This window comes from Phasianus colchicus, chromosome 15, assembly GCF_987193195.1.
Source record: "Phasianus colchicus chromosome 15, bPhaCol1.hap1.1, whole genome shotgun sequence".
NCBI lineage: Eukaryota > Metazoa > Chordata > Aves > Galliformes > Phasianidae > Phasianus > Phasianus colchicus.
The window spans coordinates 10906508-10919082 of record NC_143450.1 but is presented as its reverse complement, the minus strand read 5'-3'; the positions used below and the strand labels follow the sequence as shown (position 1 = coordinate 10919082).

General features: G+C 52.4%; 2 protein-coding genes across 5 annotated transcripts; one reads left to right on the top strand and one right to left on the bottom strand.

Annotated features, from left to right (window-relative positions):
- Positions 1–1537: 1537 nt before the first annotated feature.
- THOC3 (THO complex subunit 3) lies at positions 1538–4578 on the bottom strand. Its single transcript, XM_031598184.2, has 6 exons — positions 4357–4578; positions 3881–4037; positions 2902–3106; positions 2373–2534; positions 2183–2283; positions 1538–1841 (listed from the first exon to the last, which is right to left on the bottom strand). Exons 1-6 carry the CDS (start codon positions 4537–4539, stop codon positions 1678–1680), a joined length of 972 nt encoding a protein of 323 aa, XP_031454044.1. The 5' UTR covers positions 4540–4578; the 3' UTR covers positions 1538–1677.
- A 19-nt stretch (positions 4579–4597) lies between these two features.
- Positions 4598–11077, top strand: SIMC1 (SUMO interacting motifs containing 1). 4 transcript variants are annotated; one of them, XM_031598180.2, is made up of 11 exons: positions 4598–4717; positions 5035–5091; positions 5288–6010; positions 6244–6464; positions 6857–6926; positions 7357–7502; positions 7846–8019; positions 8538–8666; positions 9623–9779; positions 9859–9943; positions 10650–11077. In XM_031598180.2, exons 2-11 carry the CDS (start codon positions 5080–5082, stop codon positions 10868–10870), a joined length of 1938 nt encoding a protein of 645 aa, XP_031454040.2. In that variant the 5' UTR covers positions 4598–4717; positions 5035–5079; the 3' UTR covers positions 10871–11077. The 4 variants fall into 4 exon arrangements, with proteins under 4 accessions (XP_031454040.2, XP_031454038.2, XP_031454041.2 ...); XM_031598178.2 differs by lacking the exon at positions 5035–5091 and having other exon boundaries at positions 4606–4717; XM_031598181.2 differs by lacking the exons at positions 5035–5091; positions 10650–11077 and adding an exon at positions 10394–10627 and having other exon boundaries at positions 4606–4717.
- The last annotated feature ends 1498 nt before the right edge of the window (positions 11078–12575 follow it).

Genomic DNA, 12575 nt, shown 5'->3' with positions numbered 1-12575 from the left:
CAGAGGGCACAGGGTTCATCCTCAGCCTGCATGGCACCCAAAAGTCAGGCCACAGGAGCCAGGTGAAGGGAAAGGCCTCCCATAGTCCCCCAGTGCTGCCCTCAGCCCAGCTTCCTCCTGTTCCCCAGTGCCCTCTATGGAGCTGGGGACAAGGCAAAAGGGTTCTGCAGCCCATCCTGCAGACTCACGAGTATGGTAGGGGGACCCCTTCCCCATGGCTCTGTGACTGCCCCCACAATAACTGGAGTCACCCACAGGGTGCAAGGGCTCTTTTTCTAGGCACAGACTTCTGGGGCTGAGGCTGAAGGTACCTCAATCCCAGTTCCCCCAAGAACAGAGGCAGATGCCAGGGGTACACACCAGGCAAGGGGTGCCTCGCACCCCTCAGCCAAGCACGGCCCCTGGCACTGCAATCCTGATGCAGCACAGCTCGGGAGGGCTCTGCCTGCAGCCAGCCTCAGCTTCGACTGATTTGCCATCATTTAACAGCAAAAAGCTCAGCTGTTACCCAGGCGGCATCAGCAGTGCAGTCACCTGGAAAAGCCTCTGTCAGAAGGAAATATTAGGCTAAGAAATGATAGAGATCGTGCGGGCAAGGTCTCCATCACAGGCAGGCTGCGCCAGCACCTCCTCTCCAGTGACTGCCTGCAACGTGACCCAGCGCACGGCGGGGAAGAGACCCGCTCTGCACCCCTGGGGACAGGGGAGCACGGGGACAGCTCAGCCTTAGGCCAGCAGCCGTGGGTCAGGCAGGTGTCTTCTGCTGCCACCAGGACTCCGCTCCATTCGTGTGGGTGCTGCTAGCTGGAGCAGGGAGGGCAGGGCTGGGTTACGGGATGGGGACAGTTGTGCCTGGCTGTCCCCACCCTCTGAGCAGCATCCCTTCAGAATCTTGTCCCCAGTGCGGGGACACAGCGCCCTCTGGTGGGGTGACACGAGATGGGAACGAGCCCTCAACACGGACCCCTGCCAGTGGGGCTCACCCACTGCCACACCGTGGTGGCAATGGAAGCGGCCGCTCAGCACCACGCTCCTTTCCCCGCTCATCTCCTGCTCTCACAGCAGCTGCAGGAACCTTCGTTACGGAAGAGGATTTATCAAAATTATAAAAACAACCACAAATACAAAAAAATGCCACAGCCAGGGTTCCACCCTCCAGCTCACATGCCCCCACACCTTCCCCATGCTGCCCCTCTGATGCTCTGCACAGGAAAGGGACAGGCTATGCTCCAGGGCTGCCCTCACCACCGGGCTGTGGGGGAGGATGGAAGGGACAATCACATAGCTCACTGCTGCTGGGGAGCCTGCCACTGGGGCTTCCACACTGCTGCCCTAGAGCAGCGTTCCCATCTCAGGAGGCCCCTTCAGCAGTCACTTTCCATGATTTTCTTTGGCCGCTTGCCTTTGGAACAGACCTTCCATGCCCCAGGGATGAGGCAGCCCTGAGGTGGTGCGGGGGCCCTGCTGGCACCCCCCATCCTCACCAGCACACAAGCTGCTTTTTACAAATGCTTCTGAGAGCAGCACACATGGAGCTGAGACAAAGGTGATGGCATTGCCAAGCAGGTAAGGAGAGGACCGACATCCTTACCCCGTCCTATGCTAACTAAGCTCTCTTCCATCCCCAAGGGTGGGGAAGTGTTGCAGCCCCTGGTGCCCTGCCCTGCTGCAGTTCCATTAGGAGTCATTGGGGAGCCCGAAGAGCTTGACAGTGCCTGCTTCTCGGCTGCTGTCGTATTTGCCATCTTTGTCGTCACAGGCGAAGGCCAGCAGAGGCCTCTTCGGGTGCCAGGCCACTGTGAAGGTAGGGGACTCACACTGCACCTCCCAGAGCTTCTCTCCTGCACAGAAAAGGGCCCACATCAGCCTGGAGAGCCTCCTGCCCTCTACTGCAGGCTGACCTGTAGCACACAGCAGAGCTAAACACCTGCCTCTTCCCTCCTACGCAGGGCAGAGGAGGAACAAACGCTGCTTCAGCGCCTTTTAATCGCCTGGTGACAAGGCATAGACATGACACGCATATCTACAGCAGTCTGATGAGGCAGAGGCTCCCCCTCTTGGTGCTCTGCTGCACACAGCCAAGCTCTTTGTAAGTAAACTGCCTCTTCCAGTGCCCTCCCAGCTACACCAGCACATCTCTATCAGGTTCCCTCATTACCGCTCCCCAGTAGCAAACCATTACCTGTCTCCACCTCTGCAATGTCAATGAAGTGATCCTCTGATGCCGACGCCAGCATCTTCCCATCATGGCTAAAGCTCAGTGTTCGCACAGGCCAGTCAAGCCTGCAGCAGTAGAGCAAAGCAGACAGTGAGCGATCCCCCAGACAGTCACTAGAGAGGGGAGCAAATAGCTCCAGGACAGCTCTACCTACCTGGAGAAGCACCTCACACACACCAGTTCATCCACATCCCAGAGGCTGACTAAAGCATCAGCGCTGCCTGTGGCAAAGTACTTCCCCATGGGGTCGAACTTGATGCAGATGCAGTTTGAAGGATGGGCATTGATGGACTGGATAGGTTTCAGTTCTGGGTAGCTGTAGAGATGAAGGGAGAGGGCAGGAAGCAGTGAGAGAAGCACAGGGCCTCTGTGCAAAGAGGGCAGGTGTGAGACATGCCGGGACCAGGTGTGAAACAAAACAGTGCAGGGTGACATTGCTGGAAACTTTAAGTGCTGAGTGAATAAGGAAAAGCATCACAGTCACATACAGAGAGTCCAGCCCAGGTATGGGGCAACTTCCTTCCAGGCAAGCTTGCTCCCATCACAGTGACTGGGAATCACTGGAATGTGGGACCCTGGTTCCCCAAAAGCAGCAGAGGGGTTTGCAAACTGCCTCAGCAAGCAGCAATGCACCAGGGCAGCCAGCCATGGTACCCTACCCACCATCTGCCACAGGCACCCACCTGAGGATGTTGATGCAGCCATTCCCATTAGTGAGGAAGAACATGTTGTTATCATTGTTCCAGGAGATCTCATTCACCTCAAACTTGAACTGTTCCTCTGCTTTGGAGCGATGTGTCTTTGCGTCAATGAAGGTGACAACATCATCCTTGTTCCCCACCGCAATGGTCTGTCCATCAGGGCTCCAACAGATGTTGATGTTCTCTCCTAGAGGGACAGAAAAGAAGCAGGTCCCATTTCCACCCCCAAGTTTGCAAGAGCCACAGCGTGTCAAAGAGACAGACAGCTTTCATTTCTGATTTGAGGCCACAGACTGCTCCACTAACTCTGAATCACTCCCACATGGGAAGAACTGCCAGGTCTGCAATTTAACACTGAAACTCTGCAATGAAAATTAAACTGAGAACTGTAGCTTGAAGCCAATAGGACTGCATCACTATCCTTTCCATTTTAGACACAGCAACCACCAAGCAAGGTCATATCAAAAGACCCTCTTAACCCAGTGATCTCCAATATCCAGAAAATCCAACAGCCAACAGCCAACAGTACGTGCACGTGAACGAGGGGAGGACCAAGGAATGCTACAGGTAGGCCACCTTACAACTGCATTCTCAACCCCGACATTTGGAAGACAGAGATTTCTTAGGCCAGAGATGGTAGCTGGGCCAATCAAAACATCAATGTGAATGGCTGCTTTATGAATCCACGTCTCTCTCTGCAAACACACGTTCCCCAGCCTCCAGCCTTCTTGCCCATAGACTCCAGACAAATTCCTATGGCCCTTTAACAGCCAGCAGCACAGCTGAGCAGTGCCTCCAGTCCTGACAGCAGCATAAAGCAGCCCTCGTGCCCGCTGTGCTCCTTACACCAGCTGAAGCTGGCTGAGCGCGACACAAAACTAAAAGCGGTACGCAAAGACCCTCAATCCCCAGTTCCAATGGAGGGGCTGTGTCACCGACCCCCGGAGAGGCAGGGACCCACCTTTGGTGTTGACGGTGGCAATGCACTTGGTGGTGCGGACGTCCCAGATGCGGATGGTTTTGTCCCCGGACGCAGTGACAAAGAGGTCGGGGTTGCTGGGATGCCAGCAGAGCTGATCTACGCTGTCACCGTGGCCGCGGTAATTGTTCTCTTTTACCTGGAGAAAGAAGAGAGCCGTGGCCCCAGCCCTGGAGGTGCCCAAGGCCACGGATGGGCCCCGGGCAGCTCGATTGAGGAGGTGGCGGCCAGCCTACGGCAGGGCTCGGGGGCTTTTAAGGGCCTTTCCAACGCAACCATTCCATCGCCCAGCGGTGCTGGCTGGCAGCCCTGCCCAGCACCCCGCTCCTATTTCCCTCTCTCCGCCCAGTTTCCCCGTCCGGTCCCAATTCCCCGCTCCCAGCTCCCTCCCCACCCGCTCCTGGCCCGGCGCAGCCCGCAGCCCCGAGCGCTGCTCCCGGCCCGCTCCCGCCGCTCACCAGCCGGTCCTTCTCGAGCAGGAAGACGCTGGCGGTCTTATCGAAGGATCCGGACGCGAGGCGGCGGCCGCAGCAGCTCCAGGCCACGGAGTGCACCTTGGCGCCGTGCGCCGGGAACTCGCGGCTGCGCGTGTTGGCGCGGAACAGCTCCTGCATGGCCTGCACGTAGGGCGACAGCGCCATGCCCGCCCCGCCGCGCCGACACCGCCGCCCCGCCCCGCCGCCCTGACGCAGCTTCCGCCGCCGCGGCACGGCCCGGCACGGCCCGCGGAGGGCGCCCGCGGCGGCGATGTCGGACGCCGCCGTCCTCGTCGGCGATTCGGGCTCGGAGGGCGGCCGCTCCCCTCCGCCGCCCCCCGCGGTGAGTCTGCGGCCGGGCCCGCCCCGCTCCCGCACGAAGCGCCGCGCTTCTGCCCTGTCCTCGGGCTCTCGCCGCGCGAGTGCCGCCCGCCCGCCCCGTCCCTCGGAAGCCGCGGGGCCGGAACCCCCGGCGGGCGGCAGAACGCGGGGCGCGGGGTTGCCGGGCAGCCGCGGTTCCGCGGCAGTTGGTGCCCGGTAACGAGGCGACGCGGCGGGGCGCCCCCAGAGCGGGCATCGGGGCCGGGCTGCACGCGGCCCTCGCGAGGGAAGGCAGAGAGCATCGGGCGGAAAAATGGATTGAAATTGGTTTTCTTGCAGATCTTTACAAAAGTTTCCGCCGCGTCCTAGCTGTGCTGCCGTGCGATGGATGTGAAGGTAGTGCTGGGCCCAGGGGAGGCTGAAGAGAGCAGAGAAAAGCACCCATCAGCAGGGCACAGGGCTGCCCCAGCCCCGTGGCCGGGCTCCTGCTCTCTCTGGGTGCTCACCAGGCTGCTCTCCTGGGTGAGCATGGGAGGACTGAGGCACCCAGCTGCTGTGGTTGCTGACACCACTGACCCTTTTGTCTCCACAGGAGATCATCGATCTCACCCAGGAGGACACAAACTCAGAGCCACTGCCGTGGAACTACATCCCCATCATTGACCTGACAAAGGAGGACACCTGCAGTCCTCCCCCTACTGCAGACTGTACTGACCAGGACCAGGTGTCTGCTTCCCCCATTGTACACACGTCCCATCCCCAGCTTTGCTTCAGCACAAAGCAAGAAGTGGAGACGAGCCCAAAGCTGATCCCTGCAGCACCCTTACATGGCTATCCCACACAGCCCAGTACTGCCACAGGCACAGTAGTAAAAGTGGAGAACAAGAGCGGCTTCTCTCCTGTCTCCAGCCACCGCAGTTCCTTCTGCAGCCTAGAACCAAGCTGCAGCACCAGCACATATAACACTGAGTCAGGCTCCCCGGCCAGCATGCAGCTGGACCAAGCGCTGTTCTCACCATCCCTCTCCATCCTGGACAGCAGTGGCAGCACACGTGGCATAGAGACTCCCCCTACTTTCCAGCTAAGGAAGCTCCCCCCAGGACTGAGCCCCGCTCCAGCCAGCATCACTAAGAGCCCACGAAAGGCCAAAGGGACTTTTCTGGAAGCAGGTGGCTCACAGGAAGCAATTCGACAAGTGACCTCAGGCAGGACTAGGGCTGACACCACTTGGCTAAACAAACTGCGCTATTTCAGGAGGAGTGGAGTCCAGCACCTCTTCTTTCATGGTGCAACATCTGACTGGGAAACACCACAGGTAAATGGGTTCAGAGCAACTACTGCCCAGCCAAGTCCATTTAGAGCAGTTCTTGTGGCAGAGGATGGAACATGGGCTGCCCTCTGCTCCACTTCCCCTTTCAGGGGAAGCTTTGCCAGGCCACTGGGATCTCTAGTTATTGCAATTCTCTTAATGGAGGGCCTCAAATCACAGCTAGGTTCCTCTGTACCACGGGGAGCTGGCTTTCACCCATTGCCTTGCCTTGCCCACAGCGGAAACCCGAGCTCATCCCCAGCAGTAAGATGAGCATGGTACGCACCACCATGGAAGAGAACTTCCTGGAGGGAACTTTGCATTTCCTCAGTGACTTCGTCTCCTGCCAGCACTGCCCTCCCAAAGAAACCGTCTCCCATCTAATCAGACAGATCCTGTTGAACTCCCACCAGGAGGAGATCCTCCAGAACACCTACACATTGCTGATGAAGATCCAAATGTACGTGTTTCCTTTGCCACCATGCCTTGGGGCTGGCTAGGTGCCCAGTATAAGGGTTACTCTATGAAGTCCTCACCAGAGAACAGAGAGTAAGCATCCCTGTAATGCATGATGGTCCTCTGGCCTGCAGTAGGGGCTAGAGCAGCTCTCTGCTGCACTGCAATCAGGTAGAATGTTTTGTGAGGCCACAGGTGTGCCACTGCTCTTTGTAGAGTACAGCCCATCAGGTGCTTCCAAAGATCTGACACAGTCAGGGGAGGAGAAAGGGAGAAGGCAGAGCTGAAAAGGGGACAGCAGCAAGCAGAAATGGGAGGTTTGGGGTGGGGGCTGCCTGACCTCAAGGCAGCCAGTGTGTGGCAGTTCAGCACAAGTAAATGGTGCTGTCCTTGCAGGCTCCATCCAGCCAACACCACCACAGTAGGATGGGACTGGACGCTGCTGAAATACACCATGGAGAGCCAGGTACTCAGCACTGCATGTGTCACATTAGACAGAGATCACCCAGTACATGGTGCTTGCCCCATAGCATCACCTGGCCTTGCTCTGCTGCACAACAGCTCAGTCTAATGTGCAGTTCTATTGCAGCTGAAGGCAGCAAGTGTTTTTATCTGTGGTACTCCTTAACGTGCTGTACAACTGCAGGCAGGTTGGCGAATTGAAGAAGCCACAGCAGCAGACAAAAGCATTTTGAACTGGAGCAATACATGAGAAACCCAAGTCAAACAGCCCCAGTCGAGCCCCTGGGGCATTGCTGAAGCCATGCAGCCCCTCCTAGAGAGCAGATGTGCTATTCCTCAGTCACATATATCACCTCATTCCCAAAAAGCCACATTTCCTGGTGTTCTTTGCCCTGCAGCTCCATCAGGCTCACACTATCTCTATCTGCCCTCAGGAGAAGCTCCCTGGACGACTCCTCTTCCTACAATATGTGGTGCAGACCTTGGAGGATGACTTCCAGCAAAACCTGAGGCTGCACCTGCTACAGAAGTCAATAAGCAAGAAAGTACTTTCCTGTGATACATGCTTCAACAATGTCAAGTAAGGGATGCGTCCTCCTCTCCTGTACTCTAATTAGCTGCAGAGAGGCAGCAGCTTATGGAATGTTTGTTGAGACTCAAGTTCAGACTTTTCAAGAAACAAGCTTGAAAAAGTGTAGGGGCTAGCTATAAAAAAAAAAAAAAAAAAAAGGAGCATGTTTATGACCATAAACAACCACAAACAATGCAAGGGCACAAGCATACTTTTTTTTTAAAAAAAAAAAAGGCTGTCCAATCAAAACATATCCTTCTTTCTCAGGGTCTTTCTTCACACTCTAAGTGGAACTAGAGGTCAGAACACAGCAAAGCCAGGCCCATCTAACATTCTAACATTTCTGTCCCAGGGAGGTGGTTGAATGGTTGGTTGCATTGGCGACAGGAGCCAGATTCTTCCAGATGCAGGAGCAGACACAAGAAATGACACGCTCAGAAGCAGGAGCTGAACGTAGCTCATCTGCAGCACAGCCAGCCAGCACTGACCAAGCACAGCTGACTCCACCAACATTGTTCGCCCAGAAGTAAGTCCCACAAATCCTGGCTCCCTGCTGATGATAATATGAGGTCCAAGTCAGAGAAACACATCCATCCTCTGTCTCTATCTTATCAAGGAAGCCAGGTTGTACCTGTGGTCAGCCTTCCTGGTATTTTACTCTAGGGCAGGTAAAGACTTGGGGAGCGAGAGACTTCCTTGCCTGGCAGCAAGCTGGTTCACTGAATGCCTTCCTCTTAAATGAGGCCAGAGCTCTCAGCCCACAGGCCAGGCTGCCCATGCTGCTCCAGTAACACTCAGTACACCCACTAAGACTTCCCTAATGTCCATATGGGAAATGGCTCTGCTTCCAAGAGGATCAGATTTAACATACTCTAAGAGACAATGTAGGGCTTTGTAGGAAGCAAACCAAATTCCAATCAAGGAATGTAACCTGCTACATTCCTTGATGACCTTAAGGCACAAGACTGAACTAGCCACCTCCAGTGTTTAACTGTGCAAACCAATGGGTATTCTTTCACACTGTTGACTCTTTTCCTAACCTAGGGCAATGCTCCTCCTCCAGCGCATGTTGTCCTTTGCAGTGGAAGTGGACAGATCTCCCAACTGCAGCTCCTGTAAGATCGCAGATCTAATATTCCCATTTTTACTGAATATTCCCACCAGGAGCCAAAGGTGAGAAACGTGCAAAGCAGCATCTCCTTTCTGGGCCATAGTCTTACTCCCTATTTCTGGATGCATGAAGTAGTATAGAGCATAGAAAGACAGACTTGCTTTTGATCCAGTCAGCATGAACACAGCTGTAGGACTGAGAGATCCCATCAGTATTACCAGCTGATCCTCAGGCACTATCCCAGGCCAGTGTAATGCTGAGAACAACCGGTTCTCTCACCTCAGAACTGCAAAGAGGAACTAAAAAACAGTAATCCACATCAGCACAGTCAAGTACTAGCAAACACATCACCAATTCCCAGGGGCCAATGAGAAATACAGAAATACTCAAAATACACTTCCTACAGCACTACCTGGATATGTTTTTGTTTGCATTGGTAAGAAGCATAGTATCTAAAGACAGCAAGGGGCCTGACTGACTTTAACATAGACATGAGACCACTAAACCCCTAACTGTTCTAAACTCACGTTTGCCAATATCAGCAAGCAGTCTTTTCAGATATTTTTAGCAAAACTCACTCTGAGCACACACCAGTCTAATCAAGTCTAACTCTAACCAAGCTATCATTCATCGCGGGACAGTTCTTGTAGATCATTGGCAGCTGATTCCACTTTTCACATTTGCTTGACTATGCTCCCTGTGAGTCAGCAGGAATGGATAATTTCTGCATAGGATGTTGGGCAGGATCAGGTGAAGCAGCTAAGCTTGTTTCACAAACCACACCAACCTCAATTTGCAGCAGGTCAGATCTAAGGATTGCAAACATGCCCATGGTAGAGCTGCATAACAAAGATTTCTATCATATTGGTGGGTTTGCTTTAACTATACTGCAAGGCAGACACTTCTTTTACCCCACCCTTGCACCAGATCAGCATCAGCAGGAGACCAGGAGCGCTCTGAAGTAGTTTTTGCTTGTCAGGCTGTGCTGTCTCCACTAGAATAAACCTTTGTCTTGCAGGGAAGCCCTCTTAAACACCATGGAGAGCAACCTGCTGCGCTGCAAGCTGCTAGAGATGATGTTCCAGCACAGCTGTGATGTGCCCACAAGCTTGCCCTTATCTCTGTCCAAGATCCTCTATTTTCTAGGCCACTCCTCTGTGCTGCTGCAATACCAGGTATCCAGCCATCCTTCTCCCTTCTGTGGCATCTCCTGAGAAAACCACTCCTAAAACCAAATACCATCTGTTGTCATAGGATGAAGTAGCTACATGGCAAAAATGGGATGAGCTGCTGCAGTACTTGAGCTTGCTGCTGCTGAGTTACCAAAATGTAATAGCAGGTAAGTAGCTTGATCTAGTCTTAATAAACATGGTCTCATGCAGTGGCTGCAACAGAACAGCCCAGGGAATACTTCATCTCATCACTCTTAAGCTCACAGCCACAGTCTTAGAAAGATAACGTGCTTCCATTCTTGCTGCTAAGTATTCTCTGCATTCAGAGCAAAGAAATGATAATGCATCATGCAGAGCACACAACAGCACATTTAGCTGCTGAGAAATAGCCTACATCCTACAGCATCAACCCCAGCACTGCAAAGCTGGCAGCAGAGTAGAACTAAGTTGCACACGCACTGGTTTAGAACAGGGTAGGGCAAGTAAAAGCTACCAAAAAATTCCTAGAAGTCTCTTGCCAATTTCTGCTGCTTTTCCAGGCTTAAGGCTCTCATAGATTAATGCAGAGAAACCTGAGATCACACATCTAGAGCATTAAGCTCAACGAATTCTTCCAGGGTCCACTGGTGCAGTCTGGTACTAGCGCTGGAAGAAAGGATCTATACAGCCCTGCTCCCTCAAGGTTTCTCAGGCACTCTGTGTGCAGACCAAGCAGGAGGAATCAGTGCCAATTCATAGCCATGAAAGACTTTGCACAGTTCCCAGCTGTTCTTCACCACAGCACAGTGCTGCCTAAGGGATTCTGCAATCTGACCCTTAACAGGTCAGACAGCCTATTGTGTTACCTCCCCCCAACAGCATTTCCTCTTGCAGAGCACTTAAGGAGCTCACTCAGTGAGCGGGTGGACTTAATCATTAAGAAAGCCAAGCCCAAACTCCAAGATGATGATGACATCAGCCAGCTGGACATCCACCTGAAGATAAAGGACTTCCTTAGCCGAATGCAGCAGATCCTGGAGGAGCCCTTCCCTGTGCAGATCATGGAGAAGGTGTGCATGCTCAAAAAACTGTTTCTCATTGTCACTGCTACCTGATGGAGCCAACCACTGCGGCAGAAAGGAAAGCTATGAATTCAAAGACCTGTCTCATACTGCAGATTCCTATGTCATCTGTCCTGTTGTATGTTTGGGAAAAAAAAAAATCTCTGGCTTTTAGTCTCAATTTCCTTTCAAACTTGTCCCATCCTACAGTTTTACAAAGCACTTTGTGTATCTTTAAAAAATAAATTATTTCTGTATTTATTGGGTCTTCATCTTGGTATCCTGCTCAAAAGACACAAAGCTCTGCTGCTGTAGACTGCATTAGACTAAAGCAGCCATAAAGTAACAGTAGTTTGTACAGCAAGCACAACACCAAGTTATTTGTTCAATACTCAGGAAAAGTTGATAGTCTTCTCAAAAACACAGGTGTGGGATATAGTGAGAAGAGTCACAGTGCCAAGACCTCTAAGTCATACCGGTCAGTCCTCAAGGAATGAACCTTTCTGTTCCAAATCAAAAACATCTATGTGACTTCAAGCAAGGCACCCCAGCCACGTCAAGAGATGGGACTGGACAAGCAGCACCCACTGGAAGGGCTGCACTTCTTCTAGAATGCACTGAAGTGTCTGCAGTGCAGTCAAGTACATACTATCAAGATGAGTACCCATTGCAAATCCAGTGCCACCAACTGAAGTATGAGTAACTGAGGTCAGAGAGCAGTTGGTACTTTCACAGACGGTCCCGAGTTCATCAGTAACAGATGTTGTGTTGATCTCCCTGCAAATAGGAGTAAGACTTCCGTATCTGCCCATCACCCTTTGATCTGCCCCTATGCTTGGCAAACCTTGGCAGCTCAGGCATTTTGCAGTGCATACTCCAGCGAGCAGGATTAAGAGCCTTAAGAGAACAGAGTCCAGGAGAACAGAGCTGCAGTGATGGCCAGGAATGCAGTAGTCCTGAAAGGAGTATTAAATACACTGTAGATCTGGTGCTGGCTATGCAGCCAGGCATCTAGAAGAAGCCTGGCCTCAGCCTAAAACATTACAAGTTAGAGCCAGCCTTGGCTCTTTTGGAAGCCTCTCTTCAAACACCAGATGTGCAAATGGGTGATCTGTTCTACATCATCTCCCTTTAATCCAGAGATATGCCATCTCCAGGGAGAGGTGAAGTTGTGTTTGAACTAACAGGTCAGAAGAATTTACAGCAGTGCAAACACCAAACGTTCCTTGCTACAGAAAGCTGTTTCCCCTGCTTGATATACTCAATTTTGATGTATTTTTTAGTTCTTATATTCCACTAGAAAAGATTTCTGCCATCAGCCTAGTACAGAAATTGCTGTCCAGAAGGACCAGTTACAGATACTTCTTTCTGATGTGCTGGTGAGATCCCAGGGCAAAAATTCAAGCAACATATGTAAAGAAAAATATCACACAAATAGAACACCCTTTAACCACAGCTTTTGCAACTAAGCAGTAAGATTAGTCTGCACAACTAAGACCTACAGCAATAGACAATACAGAACTATCCAGATTTTCAAAGTAGTATTCCTCTACTTTCAGCTCTGCAAACATTCAAAGAAAAATATTACATCACTATTCAGCCCAGTCACCTCCAGTCCAGAAGAGATGTATGCTCTAAGTGCCACAGCAGCACCCAAACCAAACAAAGGCAAAGGAAATAGATGTAACCAAGAGCTGGGTAACTCTAGGCAAGTACAAACAACACAATCATCTGAACAGCTCAAGAAATACTAAGGTTT